Here is a 22,147-nt window from a genome sequence, read left to right as displayed (position 1 = left end):
TAATAAACTTTAGACAAATACTATCAAAAAATAGTTTATTCCACAAAATAACTACAAAATTGAAAATTTTCACTACAAAAACATGAAAATCAACAAAATGTAATGCTTTTAAATGAAAAATAAGTGACTTTATACATAACTAACACACTGAAATCATTTAATTTACATGAACTGCTTATTCAATTAGAAAAATGACAAAATACCATGCATGATAAAAGGAATAGTAAAATTCATACATACTTTATAATGTTACTAAAAAGGGTGCACAGGGGACAAATTGTATCAAAATATTTATTCATAGAATATGTTCATGGTAGTAAAATTCTTTTAACTACATAATATTTACTAGTGACCTTTACATATTTAGGTAAACTTAAGAGCTTAAGAAGCAATAAAACTGATGTTTCCACTTTTAAACTTGAAAATTGGCAACTTCGGAAAAAAATGCAAACAATGAATTTTTAATTGTCCAGGGTTCTTATATAATGCTAAATTATCAAGTAATGCCTAAATTTTGCATACACACTGCTAAGAATATAGAAATGCCACCACAAATTACAGTAATGCTATGATAATTGATATATGTCAAAAAAAGGGTGCACAGGGGACATCACTTTTGGCTTTGTGAATGTTTAACAGTCAGTAATATGTGAAGTTGAAGGCTGCTTTTGTATCTGTTGTAACTCCCTTTCAAGGAAAATAAAGTAAAATCCCATTTTATTTAAAGAATAAAAGAAATCTGACACTTAACAACTGAAAAGGTGCACAGGGGACATTTTTAGGTGTATAGACATTCATCAAGTTTCTGAGAAAGTCGATTTTTTAAAAGAAAAAAATCATACTGTGTCTTCACAGCTGAAAGGATAAAGATCTTAGAAAAACATTAAGACTTTTGAAAAGTAATAGGGTTATGAAATTGTAGTGTTCAACATTTAAATTTAGTATTTTTTTCACTATTTTTCGTGAAAAGGGTTCCATCACAAGATGTGAAATATTAGTAACAATAAGATGTAGGTAATGAAAAGAAGTATTTTATTTAAATGTGCAGAGTTTAAGTTACATTAAAAAGCCAAAGCTGTAACAATAAATCATGGTTTTAAAAAGTAAACCTCAGTTGAAAACTATACTTCATGTAAAATGTCACACTTTTTTGGGTGCACAGGGGACAAAATTAGCTATATAATTTAATATAACTTTAAAACTGCTTGAGCCATCAAGATAAAATTGCACACATTTATTGAGTACATTGATTTGGATATATTTTGCTCCAAAACACATTCTAAAACTGAACTGAATTGAAGTAAGGTGAGAGAGAAGAAAAAGCTTCATTATTTTGAAAACCACCCATTTCTGAAGATGAATAATGTCAATAAATCATAAAGAAACACTGTCATCAACAACGAACGTCTTTGCTACATATCAAAGTATTCAGTCACTCTTTATGATTTCCAACCCACATCTGTCATGGCCGCCAGTCTGGAATAGTTTTTAATCCTTCCGCGCAGAAATGTTGTCCTGGAAAATACACGGACAAAACAACTGTTAAAGACATAGGAAATGACACAAAATGTTTAACAAGTCAAAGCAGAGATGGCTTCAAATCGGAAACTTCACATTTCAAAGAATTACCTGCTTCCTAGGATACAACGACCTGGAAGTACTTCAATACCTGGGTGACACCCTATCTTAATAGTTTTATTACATTTCCAGGTAGGCTTTGGAAAAATAGTAAGTCTGTTTTTTATCGCATTGGTTTTGTCTTTATTGTTTAAGTTAGTTTGCTTCTTTTGGTTTAACTTTCGATAACCTGACATAACCAACTTCAAACAAAAATGGAAGCAATAAGTTTTTGTATCACAGCGATAAAAGATATATTGAAATAAAGGGCAAAAAATAAAGATTACTTCACGAGGTTATAAAATTTTGTTAAATAACGATAAAAATACGTTTCTAATGTTTGAAATTATTTTTCTAAACAAATCTATAGTAAAACTGTTAATTGATAAAGGTTATCGTGTCCGCGATCCGTGTATATTCAAGGGAGACTACTTTTGCCGAAACTACTGGTCAATGTATTGGAATGTTGGCCATGCTAGCTGAAACAGGTCTCTAAAGTTCTTACTTTTGCTTTTGCTTTGCTGTTTTTATCGCTTTTGTTGGAATACATATCTGAACTTCAGTTTGAAATAAATTATCATACTTTCGAATGTTATTTAGATACATGTATTGAATTATCAGTCTTATGTGCCAGAAATTTCTTCACATGTGTTGTGAAATCATAGTAAATGTTCGAAGGTTAAAGTTTAAAGAACTTTTTTTTTTTAAGCCATTGAATTACAACAAAAGAAAACATAATTCAGAGCCAATATTTATCATAAAACATAAAATGGTTTGATAGACGCAGTGATCATTTTGATACTTAATTATACTATAAAGAGGTCGACCGCCTTAATTGTCGAGTTGTAAGATCTCTTTCACAGACGACCATGATTCGAAGCCCGAAACCGACTATGTCTCTTATGAAAGAAAGTGGACATTTCTTTTAAGAAGATCTGAATATGGTGCCCGTTCTTCCCAGGAACAATGGTTCGATAAACTGATCACAATACAACTGGCGTTAAATTTCATAAAATGGAAAGTAAATAAAGACAATTAAGTTGTGAGTAAGGTAAAATTATTTATGAATGCATGCAAAAACGTTAACACTGTCAAGTTTCTCAGTACGTTGTTGCAAAAAGTATTATTTATTAATGACACAGAAAAAGAATTAAAGCCTTAATGTCGATCTGCAAAAAAAAGATGAGTATAGGCTAATCGTCGTATTCGATACAACAAAATGGGAAGTTGGACCCCAAAGCATACTGTATGGGAATGATTAAGGGTCATTGAAACACAGGACCAAAATATCCACCATTTACGGTCTCCTGCAAACCATGGCATATCAGCTGTGAAAGATGTAAAGTAATCCACATTATAGTCAAAACAAATTCTAGAAGTAAAAAGGAGATGGACAAAATGAGCAATGCTAATGTAAGGTCGTAATATACTAGTAATAATATTATAATATACATTGTACTAGTAATAATATTATTAGTCTCACCGGGAAAGACCGATTGCCGCAGTTATAAGATCCGTGATTTCTGTCGCCTCTTTCTGGAAATAAAGCCACGCAGAAGGCTTTTTTCTGGACTTATATGTCTTTCCACATTCCTGGCACACAAATGTCTGAAATGTAAATTTATGCACTTTACTAGAACATTGATAATAATATTTCATATGTTTTAAACCAAAAAGGACATTCCGAACAAAATGTCGTAAAATAAGAGATCTGGAAATAACATATACATTTTATGACCAACGAAACCAGTACAATTTCCAATTTCTTTTGACAACTGTTACTAACGCTCATGTCAGATACGCAAATGTATTTCATTCAGCCGAAAAAAAGAATTCAAAGTTAACGCGACTGAAATAGAATTAAATATGAACAAACTTAACAGTATTTGTTACAAAGGTTACACATGCCATTTTAGTCGACCTAGAAATGTGGTACATTAATGGAAAGTTGGTGCATTTTCAATAAAATCAGTCAAATTAAGTACTAAGTAGTTCACCTTAGGTAAAATTTCACATTTTACTCTCGGCGAAAAGCTTTCATATGTCATGACCATTTGAATTTTACTACACATATAACGAAATTTCTCTTACAGTAAGCAGTATAAACATGGGGAAAACTTAAATGAAGTAGATAGACTTTTAATAACAAATCTTTAAATCAAGCCCCCGTCTTAGCATTAAGAAAAACGGACCCCCGCTTAGCAATTTGATAAATCCGGCCTAGGAAGCTATTGTAGGCTCTTAATTTGTAATTTCTTAAAGTGTATATGTCAAGACAATACTCGTACAAATATCCGTGTCGCAAAATAGTCTTTTACGGTCTCTTAAAGGGTTTATTTATTGAATTTGCGAAAATGTCCCCCGTCTTAATATCAAGAAATTTGTTCACTTCAGTTGCGCGGTTGCACTTTTAGAGAAAACGAACGGACTTTGAGACAGAAGACTTGTAGCCGAGTGTTGGATTTTCATATGAGACGGCTCTCATCTATGTTTCCTTTTATTTGAGCAGGTTGCTGAAAAGATATTTAAGAAAATGTTACCTTTATCGAGCAGTCCGCCATGTTTTTGGCACCCCAGATTAGCGAAAAAGTCACGTGGTACATGCACCCTGAGTCTAAATGTCAAAACTTTGAAGGACCAAAATAATGGAGGATAAATCACAGTACACGATCGTGTAAAGTTATTGGTTTTATCGCTTGCACATATAGGCGTAATGTATACGGTAAACGTTAATCGTGTACAGTATATACATAGGTTTAAATCACCAGAAAATTCGTCATTTGGATATTATTTGATAATTTTTACATAAATCAATGAGGAATTGAATCCCCTTTCGATACATGTAAGTTTTATTTGAACTTATGGCCAATTCGTGAAATTATCGGCATTTAAACCTATATCGTGTAAAGCGTCAGCAGCAATGAAAATTTCATCGGAGGTTGCTTCAACTATTTTGGTCTTTCGAGAATTTGACGCGAGTGGGGATATTGCCCATATGAAAAAATTATCTCAATATTTCCTAGAATCGGGTCAAATTAGTTGGACTAAACGACATATTGCTCAAAATCAAACTTTATTTATTCGCAGGTGTCTGTATACAATGGATAGATCCGATTTTTGGGGGCAATGACCCCAGAGTTAACAAACCGTCTTTCAACTTTCTTGTCGAGCTTATGACCAACCTGACAACACAGAAAACAAGTTCCAAAGTATTTACCAAACATAACTTTCATATTGCATTTTGCAATTATATTTTTTGGATCCAGACATGATTAAATAGATCTACACATTTTATATTAACAACAGTATGTGAAGAAAACTAAACTGCATTATAAATATAAATTATGATAGCTCTTCTTATGCGTAAGAATAATAAAGACGCTTGATTTGATCAAGTGATCGATTCTAAAAACCGACACTTGTTTTGATCATGTGACCTATTCTGAAATCCAATAACTAGTTTCAATACGCTCAAAAAAAATGTGTTCATGATTCTGCGTGAAAATAGCAACTACTATGGCATTGCAACGCCACTGATAAGCCGATAGAGTATTGATTTTTTTCATCGCCGTGCCTCGACACTGTTGTGGACGTGTATTGAGAAACTTTATCAGTTTGCGGCGGTCAGTACCGTTTATCAGTAGGAGAATCTATAAATATGCGGCAACATCCTACAGATCCCGATTCGCAATCTGTTAAAATATCTTTTCTGTTCAGGTGTTTTTTCTAAAATATTATTTCAGAAAATACAGTGCTGAAATGAAATACTTTTAGCATGTCTAAGAAAATATTTTCAAGAGATATGTTATTTATAAAAAATAATACTATATAAAAGGTAATAATAAAAAATAAAATAAAAAAAAAAACAGTGTTTTACTTGAAATAGAATAGGTAGAAAAGTCAATACTTATCCGTCAGTTTGAAGTTATGACTTATTTGGTTCGGGGGAAGATGGAGGGATAATTAATTTGACAGTTTGATTTTTTGTAATTATTATCTAATCTAATAATCGTCAGTAGATTTTTCTCTCATTGTTCGAATTCGTAAAATCAACTATGAACAGATTACTTCTGTTTTACACCAACTATTAAGAACATTTTTAAAGCTTCCCAAACGACAAAAACAGGGTAACAAACTACTATAACAAACAACTAATCGTATACAGTATACCATTAGTATAGAATTAGTAAAAAGTTCATATGCAAATGAGCTAATAGTATACTATAACAAACTACTATCAAGATACTATTACTAATCAAACTGTGTAATTAAAGGCATATTTATGTACTTTGACCTCGAAAGCTGGAACAACTGATACGTATTAGACCTTCCTGTCGAAAGCAACTGTAAATCGTTAATCAAAATGTCTTGTCCACAGAAGTTGCATAAAAATGAATTGAATTTCAAATAGTTACTAAAATTTAATACACAATTGCACGGTGCATATCCATATCGGCGGACCCTTTGCAAAATATATGCTTTATCGGCGGTTTCTTGCGTCGGCACCGGCGATTCTTTGCTATGCTATAAACAGGTTGGCAGTTATAAAAAGTCAGATAAGCACTCCAAATTAATTAAGCTATAATGTTTCCAAAAAGTCACTAGCCCTAGAGCCACTCTGTGCGTAATGCAGAGAGCCTGCCTGTGCAAAAAAAGAAGGAAAAAACTGGTATGCAGAGAGACTGCCGGTGCCACGACAAAACCGAAAGTAAGTGGTTTTCATTCTCGCATACCAGAGGTCTACCGTGGTTCCCCGGATGAACGTTCGTCCCGGGATTTTGACGGACATCTGATGGATGAGAATGGTGGTTTAAAAAAAAAAAGATCCATTTACATTTCGGCCTATTGATCTTTATTATTTGGAAGAATATTGATAAATGAATACAAATAGTGTGCTTGATATGTATGATATCAAAGCAAAAACTGGTTAAAGACTGTGGAAAAGGTCGGACTAGTGTTCCATGTCAGTACACCATCAACAAATTACATCGAGTTGCGGGCAAAATCGCTGATAATTAAAAAGTAAAGTCACTATAAAACATAGAAAAGACAATCTTATGTTCCGTGCTCTACTTATTTTTGAGCAGCATTCATATGATCATGGATGGCAGCTCGATATTTCGCCTCCCATACCTACCTGGGCACTGTTTATAACAAAAAATAGCCGGTGCCGACGCAAAGAAACCGCCGATATAGCAGATTTCGCAGAGTGCGTCGATATGAATTTGTACTGTGAATTGGAGAGAGCTTCCTGAATATACGCTGATCAAACTGGTATTTATCTGCAGGAAAATTATCGTTTAACGTAAAAAGTGCGCTAAATACTGTTATAACTGTGCGTACACATACGTTTTCATCATTTTTCAGACCGAGTAATTTTTGCTATGGAAGGTAATCCACCATTCCGCGATGATAACTTGCCACAGGTGCCCGTTATATTTTGGCCTCATTTTATTGGTAATCATCCCTGTAGATGTTCATTTATGTTACCAGTTTAATGTATTTCATCTATCTGAGGGTGCAAATATTTTCTGATGGTGATATTCGAAGGCAGAACCACCTGGGAAATCTTGTTCTTTTTCCACGGGCGTTTCGTATCCTAATTTACTGGAACCTAACTGTATACGCCAGTTCGGTAGGTTCATTGATATGACGAATCACCGTTTTCATAGTGTTAAATGTATTTCTTATATAATTATGATAATGATAGTTTGAAATACAAGTGTATATTAAATAACCTAAAATTGAAACAGACAATGTTATTTTGGTCAACAAACATACCAAACAATATGGATAATAATATTATCATATATCATGTGTATTTTTAAGAAAACAGTTACTGAATTTTAGCAATAGCTGGAATGGGAAAAAAATCTATAAAAATATTTTTACAGGTGTTTGTGTGTTAACTAATGACGAGTCCTTATTAAAATGATGCTTATTAGTAACAAAAAACATTCCTGACTTTTTAATTGATAAGTATTGTACACATTAGAACACATAGTCTAGATTTTTTCAATGTCAGTTCAAGGAAATCCTGTTCCTTTAAACTTTCACATATTCGAATATTTTGACTTTCTTTCCAAACTTTCATAAAGTGTTACAAAGTTTGTCTGTTTCTGTTAGACTGTCAAGAACACATGATGTCAGGACATAGAGTGCAAACAGAAGTATTGAAGAGATTGAAATACATTGTCTAGCTTTATCTTTTTCATTTTATCAAACCTGGCAATAAAAGGTTTTTGTTTGTCGATGAACAACTGCTATTGGATAAGACTAGATTTTTTATCTTTACCTTTTGAACAAAATATAGAAGTGTATTGAACACAAAGTTAATAATTTTTATTGTTGTGCACTGTTAAAGTTGTGATCACTCCATTTCTTGCCACACGCAAGTGCATTACATTATGCCTGTATGTACTTCCCTGACATGAATAGGTTACATCAAGTCTTGAAACTGCAAAGCATTGCCCCCATCAGTCCTCTCAGTACTTTGATTCTGATAAGGAACGCCGCCCCCCGCCCCCACTTGGATATTGTTGCTATGTCTCACAAGCTTTCTCTAAAATGGCGGATACACACACAGGTGGCAGTAACGTAAAGAAAAAACAGATAGATCAAGTTGCGTCCTTGCAAAGAGGAATATGGCTATATAATAAATAAAAATTAAAGTTGAATCTTTTGATTTCACTGAATAAAAATTCTATATGTTCGTGCATGATATTTGTGATTTTACGCAACCGATGTATGATGATTCGAAATTTCTTTCATTTCTATATTTGCGAATAAGTACCAGTATATTATTAAAATGTGAATTAAAATCATTGTATTTTGTTTTAATATGCTGTAATTTCTTAAAATGATACACTTGATAAATGATCATGCTACATGGGGTTTCGCAATTATTTATTACATGTGGTCACTTCTTTTCGTATTTTTAGAGGTCATATTTACATTTAATATGTAAAGCATCTCTTTTTACACACATTGCCAGGTCGAGAACGTAAAAGAATACTGTTTTTATTTAGAACATTACAGTCTGTAGATACTATTTAGAACATTACAGTCTGTAGATACTTAGTTACGGTAAGCTTGTGAGACACAATGGCGCCTTAGCAACAAAGTCTGCGGATCGACGGATAACGCCTTATCTTATTGGCCAGTATTATTGGTTTGATTGACAGATCGGATCTATCCATTAATTACTGAGTCAAAGTTTGCGTCCCACTGCAGAAACTTGCGTCCGGGGAAGCCCAAGCTTCATCAAACATTAGTCAAAATGACGTTCAGATTGTTTTATATTTGTGACGGGGCAATCTAAACGCACCAAAATAATGGAGGATAAATCACAGTACACACTGTGACAGCCATGTAAAGCTATTAGTTTTATCGATTGGCCTGTAGACACGGTAAACATTGATGGTGTGCAGTATATATATATATGTTTTAATCACCAGAAAATTCGTAATTTTGGATATTATTTGATAATTTTTACTCTATTGAATCCCCTTTCGACACATGTAAGTTTTATTTGAATTTACAGCCAATTCGCGACATAATCGGCATTTAAAACTATAGCATGTAAAGCATTGGCAGCGATGAACATTTCATCAGAAATTGCTTCCACTATTTTGGTCTTCCGAGTGTCTGACGCCAGTGGGGATATTGCCCATATGAAAAAATTATCTCAATATTACCTAGGATCGCGTCAAACCTGTTGGACTACATTAAACATGCGCATACCGGGACCAGTACTGTCCCTAAATCTAAAAGAAAATAGATATATTTAGATAAATATATTTCATATTCAATATTCTAACATTGTCAAAGAAAGAGACAGAAATATAAAAGCTGACTTTTCACCGATACGAAAATATTTAATTTTAAAAGGAGCTTACTGGGGCGAAATTACGCAAATTCATATTTTGCATAAATAGCTACATACACAAACTACAATCTATATAGACTAAATACACACGTCTGCTGTATAGTACATTTCTTCTGACTTAAATGCCTAAATTTGAAATATGGTAAATTGCTACTCCGTTTCTGACATGCAAAGGGCGTAAAAATAACGAAGGGGAGTATCTTCCGAAGCGATGAACAGACGCAGTGACTTCAATTTTATTGAGAACTACTAGATTCTACCTGCAATCGGACATAGGCCTATTTATTGAATATTGCACTAATTTCTACCGCTCATAGATCTATATGCATGAACGACTGTTCGCCGATATAACATCGTCATCAGCCGGGTTCCAGCATAACTAGGTCAACGCAATACTGCCTTTTAAATACACAACGCCGAGCCAAAACGATGAAAGCCATTTTTCATACGCTTATACTACAAGGACATCACTTCTTCTACCAAACATATGTTTATGCAAAGAATTCTCAGATATACACTTCCTCCCATTATCTAGGTCACGTAACAACTTGCCTGCACTGCAATTCTTTCCAGTTTTACACAACAACTAAAAGAACTTACACATTTTTAGTATCATATAAACTAAATGGCATAAAAGTCATAAGCCAATAACTATAAACCATTACATTGATGACCACACAGAAATCTATTCATTCAATACAACAACTGCTTGTACTAACGCGCAAAAACCTGGTCCTGGGATGCAAGCAGTTTTCCAGCTTCAGCATAAATCAATCACAAACGTAAAATACCTGTACTTTCTTCTTGGTGATATTCATAACAAAAACGATACAGAAACGCATACAGAAATATCAAAACACACTTACAGTCACGAATTCCTCTTGATTCAAACAATTCTTTTTCAACAAAGACAACCCCGTAAATCTGACTGGTTCTGGTTGGTTGATCACGCGGTACGTAAATGTAAACAACCACAGGTAGGTCAACGTATAATATACATATAATTGATGATTAAACATGTATGACTACTGCAAATGTCTCAGATTTCTCTTATCCTTCTTTTATTATGAAGGAATGCCACAACATCAAATATATCACAAAATGTATGGCCACGCACCCACAAACATTCTCATGATTCATAAACTAGGTCATCTGCACATGGTCTAAAAAACCTAAAACAACGGTTTTAACGCATGCTTTCCTCTATCAATGTTAGTTTAAGATAAACCACTACTTTTGCAACATGCAGAGCTATAAAACTGTATCGTAATAAAAGAAGGATAAGAGAAATCTGAGACATTTGCAGTAGTCATACATGTTATATCGTAGTGACAGGGTGAGCTTTTGTGATCGCCCTTTGTCCGTCGTCCGTCGACAATTTCGTGTCTGCACGATAGTGGTTTCATTTATGATTTTATTTTAACCAAACTTGCACACAACTTGTATCACCATAACATGTTGGTTCCTTTCTTGAACTGGCCAGATCCCGTTATGGGTTCTAGAGTTATGGCCCCTGAAAGGGCCAAAATTAGTTATTTTGATCTTGTCTGCACAATAGCAGCTTTATTTATGATGTGATTTTTACCAAACTTGTGTCACCATAAAATCTTGGTTCCTTTGTTGAACTGGCCAGATTCTATTATGTTTTCCAGAGTGATGGCCCCTGAAAGGGCCCGAATTACCTATTTTGGCTTGTCTGCACAATAGCAGCTTCATTTATGATTTGAATTTAATCAAACTTGCACAAAACTTGTGTCACCATAAGATCTCGATTCCTTTCTTGAACCGGCCAGATCCCATCCCATAATGGGTTTTAGAGTTATGGCTCCTGAAAGGGCCAAAATTAGCTATTTTGACCTTGTCTGTACAATAGCAGCTTCATTTATGATTTGATTTTAACCAAACTTGCAAACAACTTGTATCACCACAAGATCTTGTTTCCTTTCTTGAACTGGCCAGATCCCATTATGGGTTCCAGAGTTATGGCCCCTGAAAGGGCCAAAATTAGCTATTTTGACCTTGTCTGCACAATAGCAGCTTCATTTATGATTTGATTTTAACCAAACTTGCACACAACTTGATGATCTCGATTCCTTTTTATACGCCCTAAGGGACGTATTTTTTGCCTGGGTGTCCGTCTGTCTGTCTGTCTGTTGGTTAGCAATTTCCCTTTCGCTCTGTAAGTCTTGAACCCCTTGAAGGATTTCTAAGAAACCTGACACAAATGTTCTGCTCATCGAAATGATGTGCAGAGCGCATGTTTCGGATGGCTGACTTCAAGGTCAAGGTCACGCTTAGGGGTCAAAGGTCATATGGTTTTGTTTTGTGTGTATATTGCTTTGCTTTTGCGTTGCATTGCAGTGCTCTTGTTAGCAATGCTCAGCTTAGTTTTTCTGATCACTTGATGTCAGGCGTCTGTCTGTCTGTCGTCTGTCTGTCGTTGTCCGTCAACATTTAGCTTGTGTTGCGATGAGGCTGTATTTTTCAACTGATCTTCATGAATTTGGTCAGATGATTACCTGATGAAACTTGGCCAGTTTGAAATGGGTCTCTGGGTCAAACTAGTCACTAGTCAAATTAAAGAAACTTGTGTATGCGGTAGAGGCTGTATTTTTCAATTATCTTCATGAATTTTGGTCAGAATGATTACCTTGATGAAATCTAGGCCGAGTTTGAAAATGGGTCATCTGGGGTCAAAAACTAGGTCACTAGGTCAAATTAAAGAAAAACTTTGTGTATGCGGTAGAGGCTGTATTTTTCAATTAATCTTCATGAATTTTGGTCAGAATGATTACCTTGATGAAATCTAGGCCGAGTTCGAAAATGTGTCATCTGGGTTAAAAACTAGGTCACTAGGTCAAATCAAATGAAAAACCTTGTGTATGCGATAGAGGCTGTATTTTTCAATTAATCTTCATGAATTTTGGTCAGAATAATTGCCTTGATAAAGTCTAGGTCAGTTTCGAATATGGGTTATCTGGGGTCAAAAAGTAGGTCATTATGTCAAATCAAAGAAAAACCTTGTGTATGTGATAGAGGCTATATTTTTCAATTGATCTTCATGAAATTCTGTCAGAATGATTGCCTTGATAAAATCTTGGTCAAGTTTGAATATGGGTCATCTTGAGTCAAAAATTAGGTCACTAGGTCAAATCAAAGAAAAACCTTGTGTCTGCGATAGAGGCTGTATTTTTCAATTGATCTTTATGAAATTTGGTCAGAATTATTGCCTTGATAAAATCTAGGTTGAGTTTGGTTATTGGTCATCTGTGGTCAAATACTAGGTCACTAGGTCAAATCAAAGAAAAAAAACTTGTGTATGCGATAGAGGCTGTATTTTTCAATTGATCTTCATGAACTTTGGTCAGAATGATAGCCTTGATAAAATCTAGGTCAAGTTCGAATATGGGTCATCTGGGGTCAAAAACTAGGTCACTAGTTCAAATCAAAGAAAAGACTTGTTTTTGCTCCAATTTTAATAATACTTGGTCAGAATATTTTTTCCATGCAATCACTAGGTCTATGTTTACACTGTTATGGTGTATTATGGTGTGTTTCTCAGGTGAGCGACCTAGGGCCATCTTAGCCGTCTTGTTTTTATTTGGCAGATACTTCTTTTGTTCACTTACAATATTTTTTTTAATTACTTCCCTTTTATGTTACTATAAATAGCTTATTTAGTAATTTTTTAATTTTTGGCCGTAGGAAAAAAACCGATACCTCTTTTCTGTGGTACAACATGGATGGTACCTCCAATTTTTAGGTGTATTTTGACATATCCACGGGTGAGGAACTGTTACACGAGACTCGGTTGTTGAGGATATCATGTTACAGATTTATGATGCTACTGTTACAGTATTCCTGGATAACGTTACAGCATTCGGAGGATAAAAATCACTGTCGGTGTTTTGTTTGCCAAAAAAATAGTAAATATTTATCTCTTTTTTGCAAAAGTAAAAATTGTTTCTCTAGATCAGTGGTATGTTCGTCTGCTGAGACATTGTTTAACACGTGAAACACAGTATATTGATGTCTATCAAGCATTTAATGACAAAATCCGAAATTTTGATAGAAAAATATCTAAAAGAAGTTGATTAAAATATGTTTCAACCATATTTTATGCTCATTTGCATCGATAAAGACCCTCTTTAGGCATGCAGTTATAATACGAGGTAGAAAAATCAATGTGGGTCTAATTTTTCGTGGTTTTATAGAATGTTACAGTTGTGGGGTGCTTCTTCTGGATGTGTTACAGATTTAGGATGATACTTTTTGGAATACATTTTGACAATATACAATACCAGGATAGCAAATAAAATTTAGATACCATGAATTATTCGGGATTTTTTGTAACAAATATATTATACCAAGTGCATTTTTTTTTAATTTCGAAATTCTAAATCTGATTCAACAGCTATATATAATAAAATGATATATAAACATTTTCAATGGAAAGCTAGTGTTCTATATCTAATGTATATGATACCATAATCACAAATTCGGATTGAATCGTCATTTGCACTTTAATAAGCTGTTCTATCATAAATAGTACATGTTTATGCTACATGTATTAAGCTAGCAAACGATGTGCCCTAGCTTCAGAAGAGCTTGGCAATGCGTGTCTTTATCAACGATTTCAATTACTTATAAGCTTAAAAGAAAATATCCTCTCGGAATCGGTAATGGAGAACTTAAGAAATTAATTGGCTTTTCTCACGACAACTCGCACATGTGCAATAAAACTTCATTTCAAATAACAAAAGATTCTTTTTTGTTAAACATGTATACGTGTTTACTGTTGGAACAACCATCGAATCATAGTCTGCCTGCAGGCACGTAGCTGCCTACAAGCAGATATGCATCTGCGCAATGAAGATTTGGCAAGCATGCACAATCAAATAGGCTAATTTGAAGCATTGAATCTGTTTGGCCACAGCTAGGAGCCTAAATCATTTAACAGAGGATTTTATATGCAGTTCATAGTTAAAATGGATAATGTTTCAGGATTTTCATCTAAAAGTATATGCGTCTTTGTCTTTGTGTGTATGACGGTGGCAAGGGCTTTTTAGGACTGTGCATGAAGGCATGTCTCAGGACTGTAGGCATTGCGTAAACGCGAGCTCGGGCACATTAAATTCAGGTTGTTTAAAAATAAGGAGTTACCTTATAAACATAGTAACTCACTCCCTTTTTAGATTTGAATGAAAGTAACTAATCTATGTGAATATAGATAAATACACACTTAAAACATTTTTCGATTTCGCTCGGCGATATCTTTGGTGATTTGTTTAGAGGTTATGGAAAAACATTTAACAACCGATGTATTTAGAGATTGTTCAAACGATCGGTCAATTTGCATGAAAAAGGGAAGGGAGATTTGCTCTGCATAACTTGTATCATCAACTGTTCATCATATGTGGTTCTTGACATATCACAACCGACATCTTCTTCCGTTAGGTGGACTTTCCTGTGTTTTTAAACGCGGTTACAGCAACGCCACTCTAGTACATGTCTGACTGCCTCAAATGACAAAATAAATGTTGTTTAGCAGTATTTACATCTAACAACAGAATCCTGAGGAAGGAAAAAGTATCATCCTAAATCTGTAACACATTCAAAAGCAGCACCCCACAACTGTAACATATCCGGCTAAACTGCAACATTCTATAAAACCGCGAAATATTAGATCAACAGTAATTTTTCTACCTCGTTTTATAAGTCCATGCCTGAAGAGGGTTTTAATCAATGCAATTTTGCATGAAATACGGTTGGAATATCTTTTAATCAATTTCTTTTAGATATTTTTCTATCAAAATTTCGAATTTTTTCATAAAACGCTTGATTGGCATCAATATACTGTGTTTCGCAGGTTAAGCCATGTCTCAACAGACGTGCATATCACTGATGTAGAAAAACAACTTTTATTTTTGGAAAAAGAGATAAATCTTTACCACATTTTTGGCAAACAAAATATCGACAGCTATTATTATCCTTCGAATGCTGTAACGTTATCCAGGAATACTGTAACAGAAGCATCCTAAATCTGTAACATGATATCCTCCACAACCGAGTCTCGTGTAACAGTTCCTCCCCCGTGTGTCTGTCATCTGTCGTCTGTCAACATTTAGCTTGTGTATGCGATAGAGGCTGTATTTTTCAACGGATCTTCATGAAATTTTGTCAGAATGATAACCTTGATGAAATCTAGGCCAAGTTTGAAGATGGGTCATCTGGGATCTAGGTCACTAGGTCAAATCAAAGAAAAACCTTGTGTATGCGATAGAGGCTGTATTTTTCAATTGATCTTCATGAAATTTGGTCAGAATGATTATCTTGATAATATCTAGGCCGAGTTGAAAATGGATCATCTGGGGTCAAAAACTAGGTCACTAGGTCAAATTAAAGAAAAACTTTGTGTATGCGGTAGAGGCTGTATTTTTCAATTAATCTTCATGAATTTTGGTCAGAATGATTACCTTGATGAAATCTAGGCCGAGTTCGAAAATGTGTCATCTGGGTTAAAAACTAGGTCACTAGGTCAAATCAAATGAAAAACCTTGTGTATGCGATAGAGGCTGTATTTTTCAATTAATCTTCCTGAAATTTAGTCAGAATGATAGCCTTGATGAAATCTAGGTCAAGTTCGAATATGGGTCATCTGGGGTCAAAAACTAGGTCACTAGGTCAAATCAAAGAAAATACTTATTTATACTCAAGATTTTTGCTCCAATTTTAATGATAATTGGTCAGAATATTTCTTTCCGTGAAATCACTAGGTCAAACATGTTTACACTGTTATGGTGTGTTTCTCAGGTGAGCGACCTAGGGCCATCTTGGCCCTCTTGTTTAAATATTTTTGTCTATAAGTATATTATATAAATAATAGAAAGGTAGATAGAATGATTGTACCAAATTATCTAGCACTTTAGGAGAAATAACAAATGAAGATAAAAAGTCATATAAAAACTACTAAAAAAAATGAAACGTTATTAAATCAAAACTTAATCAAACAGTTAGCGATGAATACAAAAGACATGTGATCGATAAATTACAAAATGTTATAGATCCTTATCTTTTTGAAAAGTAAACAGATTTATTTGAATGAGAAGAGGAAAATAATGTAAGATTGTGTGGTTGTCCCAGACCAAATAATCGTCGAAACAATCCTAAAAGAGCTATTACAACCGAGTGTGACACTGAATTATGAAAGAACGTATGAAAGTATTTACGCAGCATCTCAAGATCTTATTAATTCTGGGTTAATAAAAATGTGCTGTGAAGGAAAAAAACGAGTAAAAAGCTGAAAATCCTAACCCTAACCCTAACCCGAAAATATAAATTTAAATATTTAACCTCCTCTTGATCTTAATTTTTATTTTATTTCGTTTTGCTTTTTGCTTAAAGATTATTTTTTTAAATACAATTTATAGATGCCTGTTAGAGAAATTGAAAGATCTTTAAATCAGTACACTAGTATTAAGAAATTTGAAATAAAATTACATATAGACAAGATCATAAAAATCAACTATATTTAACTATAAAAAGGCTCATTTGATGTTCTTAAATCTGAAAGATATAAAAATAAATGTTGTTTTAAAAAAAGCATTTGCGAAAATTAGTCAAACAGATACAATATATAAATCAGCTTATTATCAATCAAAAGCTTTAAGTATTATCAATGAAAATGAAATATAAAAAAAACTTAATATTTATTATTATTACTGTCCGACAAATTTATAATTTTTTTCCGGTAGCCCAGCATTTTTTTGGAGTTGCCCAGAAAATAAAACCCCGAATATATAAACTTGCTCTATCCGAACCCGACTTACTGAGATGTGAGAATCAAAGGGGTCTATAACAATGTTTTGTTAATAAATTTAAAAACATCAAAAAAAACCTGTGTTTGTTTCAGTTCCGCAGACACATTCATAATCGTATTAGTCTACATATATATTTGAATGACAATAAATGTTTATTTTGATGTTTGATACAATGTATTGCCCAAATACTGTTACAGACCCATTTGGTTAAGAATGATGGAAAACAGAAAAAATGGTCAAATTGATTAATAGTTCTTCGGAAAATTTTCAAAAAAAATAGGAGCGGGCGAGCGAAATTTTTATTTTATTTTTTTTTCTCAATTTTGATTTTTTCAGAGGCGGGTAGATTTTACATGGAGCGAGCGGGCGTTTTTTATTTTTTTCCCAGCTTGAACCCTTGAGGAGGCGGTTATGATTATATATAAAGTTAACATTTCTTTAGAAATAACACAGAAATCAAACATTTACAGTGTGGGTAACACAGTATATAGCTTTTCTATATGTTTTAAAGACTTCATGAATGATTTTGCAAATAAATTCATGCCAAAACTCACTGAATCACTTTATTTTTAGCTCAACTATTCATAGAAGAGTAGAGCTATTGGACTCGCCCATGCGTCGGCGTCCGCGTCGGCGTCTGCGTCCGCGTCGGCGTCCCGATTTGGTTAAGTTTTTGTATGTAAGCTGGTATCTCAGCAACCACTTGTGGGAATGGATTGAAACTTCACACACTTATTCACTGTGATAAACTGACTTACAATGCACAGGTTTCATAACTCTGTTTTGCTTTTTTACAAAATTATGCCCCTTTTTTGACTTAGAAATTTTTGGTTAAGGTTTTGTATGTAAGCTGGTATCTCAGTAACCACTTGTGGGAATAGATTGAAACTTCATACACTTATTTACTGTGATAAAATGACTTACATTGCACAGGTTCCATAACTCTATTTTGCTCTTTTACAAAATTTTGCCCCTTTTTCGACTTCGAATTTTTTGGTTAAGGTTTTGTATGTAAGCTGGTATCTCAGTACTCACAAATGGGAATGGATTGAAACTTCACACACTTGTTCACTGTCATGATCTGACATGCACAAAGCAGGTCCCATAACTTTATTTTGCTTTTTTACAAAATTATGCCCCTTTTTCCACATAGAAATTTTTGGTTAAGTTTTTGTATGTAAGCTGGTATCTCAGTATCCACTAATGGGAAAGGATTGAAACTTCACACACTAGTTCACTGTCATGATATGACATGCAGTGCAAAGGGTCAATAACTCAACTTCACATTTTACAAAATTATGCCCCTTTTTCAACTTAGGACTTTGGGGTTAAATTCTTATATGTAAGCTGGTATCTCAGTACCCACTAATGGGAACGGATTGAAACTGTATACACTTGTCCACTGTCATGAGCTGATAAGCACTATGCAGGTTCCATAACTCTGTTTTACTTTTTTACTAAATTATGCCCCTTTTTCGACTTTCGTATTCATTCAAGCGACAAGGCTGTTGAATAGTCGAGCGTTGCTGTCCTCCGACAGCTCTTGTTTTATTTTGTAATTTTAATTTCTAAGGAATGGTTGTCTTATTTTTAATTTTGATTTTTCTACATTAATCTGAAGACGTGCCTATTTAATGGCACAGGATGAGGAATATTTAAGACAAAACAGGCACATGATTGTGTGGAATAACATTTCTTCTGAAACACAGTTAGATGGCTTCAGTTTCATGGCCCCAGACGAACCTCTGATTTATTTCTGTCGTTTATTTGGTGAGCATGCGCACTCGTAATTACTCCCGGGAGAAGTTTCAGCCAATCAATGTTCGCCACTATTTGGCACGCCGAATTGAAATTTCAAACAATATGTAAGAAATGTAGTTGCTAACGACGGATAAAGGCGATATTCCACGATTGCGATTAATAAAGATTTATTTCTGTTATTCGATGTTAAGAAATTTACCTGAAGAAATAATAATATTCCTCGTAAGTCGGCATCGATATGAAAGGACGCGGTCACGCTTCTCACGGACGATTTTGATTGGTTCGCTACATTTTGTCGCGAAACGAAGCTGATTGGCTGAAACGTTTTACCTGTAATGTAACCAAACCACAAATATCGGCGAAATGTGCCAGAGGTTCATCCGGGGAACCACGGTAGACCTCTGGTATGCGAGAATGGATGGCTTTGACACATGAACAAATTTGTGCCCCTAGTGGAACTCCAACCCATAGAGGTGAGGGGAAGTAATAATCCACTTGACCAGTGAGACAAAACGGAGTTGGGCATACAGAATGCTTCAACATTGCTCGAATCCCTTTGGAATAATTTCTTAACAGATCATGATCAGGCTAGCTTAAGCTTTTGTGGTAGAGATTCATTTCAGGCAAAAATAATAACAGACGGACAAAGAATGATCCCAATATGGCCACCCTTAAAAGTGTTGTTTGTTGTGCTTTGACTGAACTAGAAATTTAGAGTGGGGGAAGTCTGTTTTTTTTTCAGTTTCTTTCGTTCAATCAATTTACAGACAATTTTAAATATATCCTGGCGTCATGTGTACAAACAGGCAAAACTGGGGTTACAAATTATTTTCATATCAACACTACTTATTTGAAAAGCTAAACAATTTTTAAATTGACTAAATGCGTTTTGATAGAATATCTGACTGCTGTACTAAAGAAGTTACGTTCAAAACGATTTGAGCCGAGACAATGTGATAGGTCAGTCAGGATCTGTGAACAAATATTTTTTTAAGATAGTAGTTGGCCTCAGCTTTTGGATCTAGATCTAACATGCTGAATTAAACAACTGATAACAAATGGTTTGAAAACTTTATATCTGAACAATATTTCCAAATATTTTAACTGCATCCCCGTGCACGTCTTACAAGTCGGGCTTCGTTCTTTTCACTGTATTGAACAAAAGTAGAATGCGCCTATTTCATTACCTACCGGCACATCGAAGGCCATGTGTGGCACTAGCACAGACACTCCAGATTTAAAACAAACGATGAACAACACCATAATTCCTGACTTTTTGAGTTTGGATCATAAGCTACATGTATTACGGACGCATGAAATCCGATCAATATCTCTTTGACGCATTAAAACAGCGATAAAACCTGTTTTGCCGTTATTATTCCGGACCGCGCAATCGAAAAAAAAATCTTTTTTTTTCGGAGATTTTTATGTACGTGCGGGCGGGTAATTTTTATTTTTTTTTCTCGGGAATGAAATTATTGATGCGGTCATTCCGACGAACGACATATCAATTTGGCATGGCCTTAGTAGTATAGATATTACAGGACCTGGTGCACTTTTTTAAATTTGATTAAAAAAAATAATTTATAAAAATCAACAATTTTCATAAATTATTTTTTTAATTAAATTTAAAAAGTATACCAGGTCCTGTAATATCTATACTACTATTAAAACGTATATTTTTTAAAACAACTTTTTAATTTAAAATCAACAATTATATTTTTTTTAAAAACAACTTTTTAATTTAAAATCAACAAGTATATTTTTTTAAACAAAATAATTTATAATTGTTTGTTCGTTTGCTCTTTGATTGTTAACTTTTATTATTTTATACAATAAATCGTACAACGGTACTTTGTCTTGTAACATTTTAATGAAAAATAAACAATAGTAACCACAGAGCGCACTTGATTTGTCTTGGTTTAAATTAAAATACATATAATATAGATGAGTTTACAAAATAAAATATATTGTTTGAAAGAAAGAAGATTTACTGATAATATAAACCCCCATTATGTTATAACAAAAAACGGGAGAAAAATGATAAAAGCTACTTGTGCGTCTTGTGGAAGAATGAAATCAAAGTTTGTTAAAACTACTATGACAGCAGGTAATTTAGACATCCATAAAGCAGTGTTACCTTTATTACCTAAAAAAGGGTTAACACTTCCAGGATATAACTATTGTGGACCAGGAAATTCTTTAGATAATGGACCTCCTGTCAACGAACTGGATGCAGTATGTAGGGATCATGATTTTTGCTATGACAGTGGTGTAAAAAAGGGTACATGTGACAAACAAATGCTTTCCAACCTAAATAACACTAAATCAAAAACATTTGGAGAAAAGATTGCAAAACATTTAGTTGTGAAACCTATAATTAAAACAAAATACAAACTTTGGCTAGGACATAAGTCAAAAAACGGGAAAAGGGGGTATACTCTACCCCCCGAAATAAATTGGAGTGATGAATTAGCAGAAGAATTACACAAACCAATTAAAAGAAAATTTAGGAAACGAAGAGTGATTGTTCATGATATTGATGATACTTGGTCAGCTGATTTAGTTGACATGCAAGCTTTTTCAAAATATAATAAAGGAGTAAAGTACTTGTTAACCGTTATTGATATATTCAGTAAATATGCTTGGGTTATTCCATTAAAGAATAAAACCGGAGAATCTGTTACTGAAGCATTTGAAAAAATAATTTTAGAAGGACGATTACCATTAAATTTATGGGTAGATGAAGGAAAAGAATTTTATAATAAAAAGTTTGAATCATTTTTGAATAAAAATAAGATTAACATGTACCATACATTTAATGAAGGAAAAGCTGTAGTAATCGAAAGATTTAATAGAAGTTTAAAAAGAATAATGTGGAAATATTTTACAGCAAGTAATAATTATACTTATTTAAATAATTTGCAGGATATGGTTGATAAATATAACAAAACAAAACACTCTAGTATAAAAATGACACCAACCGAAGCCAGTAAAAACTTAAATAAAGGTACTGTTTACTTTAATTTATATGGTCGTTTAAAGATACCAAAGAGTAAAG

General features: G+C 33.8%; 1 protein-coding gene across 1 annotated transcript; it reads right to left on the bottom strand.

Moving 5' to 3' along the window:
• Positions 1 to 383: 383 nt before the first annotated feature.
• Positions 384 to 10,603, bottom strand: LOC123553336 (uncharacterized). The gene is made up of 3 exons (XM_045343071.2): positions 10,372 to 10,603; positions 3,101 to 3,225; positions 384 to 1,515 (listed from the first exon to the last, which is right to left on the bottom strand). The coding sequence occupies exons 1-3, from the start codon at positions 10,522 to 10,524 to the stop codon at positions 1,440 to 1,442; spliced, it is 354 nt and encodes a 117-aa protein (XP_045199006.1). The 5' UTR covers positions 10,525 to 10,603; the 3' UTR covers positions 384 to 1,439.
• Positions 10,604 to 22,147: the final 11,544 nt, after the last annotated feature.

This window comes from Mercenaria mercenaria, chromosome 4 (assembly GCF_021730395.1).
Source record: "Mercenaria mercenaria strain notata chromosome 4, MADL_Memer_1, whole genome shotgun sequence".
Lineage (NCBI taxonomy): Eukaryota > Metazoa > Mollusca > Bivalvia > Venerida > Veneridae > Mercenaria > Mercenaria mercenaria.
Note: the sequence above shows the minus strand (reverse complement) of the source record. Positions and strands in the feature narration are given on the sequence as shown.

Excerpts from the sequence above, each read along its gene's own strand:
- LOC123553336 (XM_045343071.2), bottom strand. The coding sequence starts at position 10,524 with ATGTTTAATCATCAATTATATGTATATTATACGTTGACCTACCTGTGG. Across the intron at positions 3,226-10,371 it reads ATCAAGAGGAATTCGTGACT|ACATTTGTGTGCCAGGAATG; the intron begins GTAAGTGTGTTT and ends TTTACATTTCAG. Across the intron at positions 1,516-3,100 it reads GCGGCAATCGGTCTTTCCCG|GACAACATTTCTGCGCGGAA; the intron begins GTGAGACTAATA and ends TGTATTTTCCAG.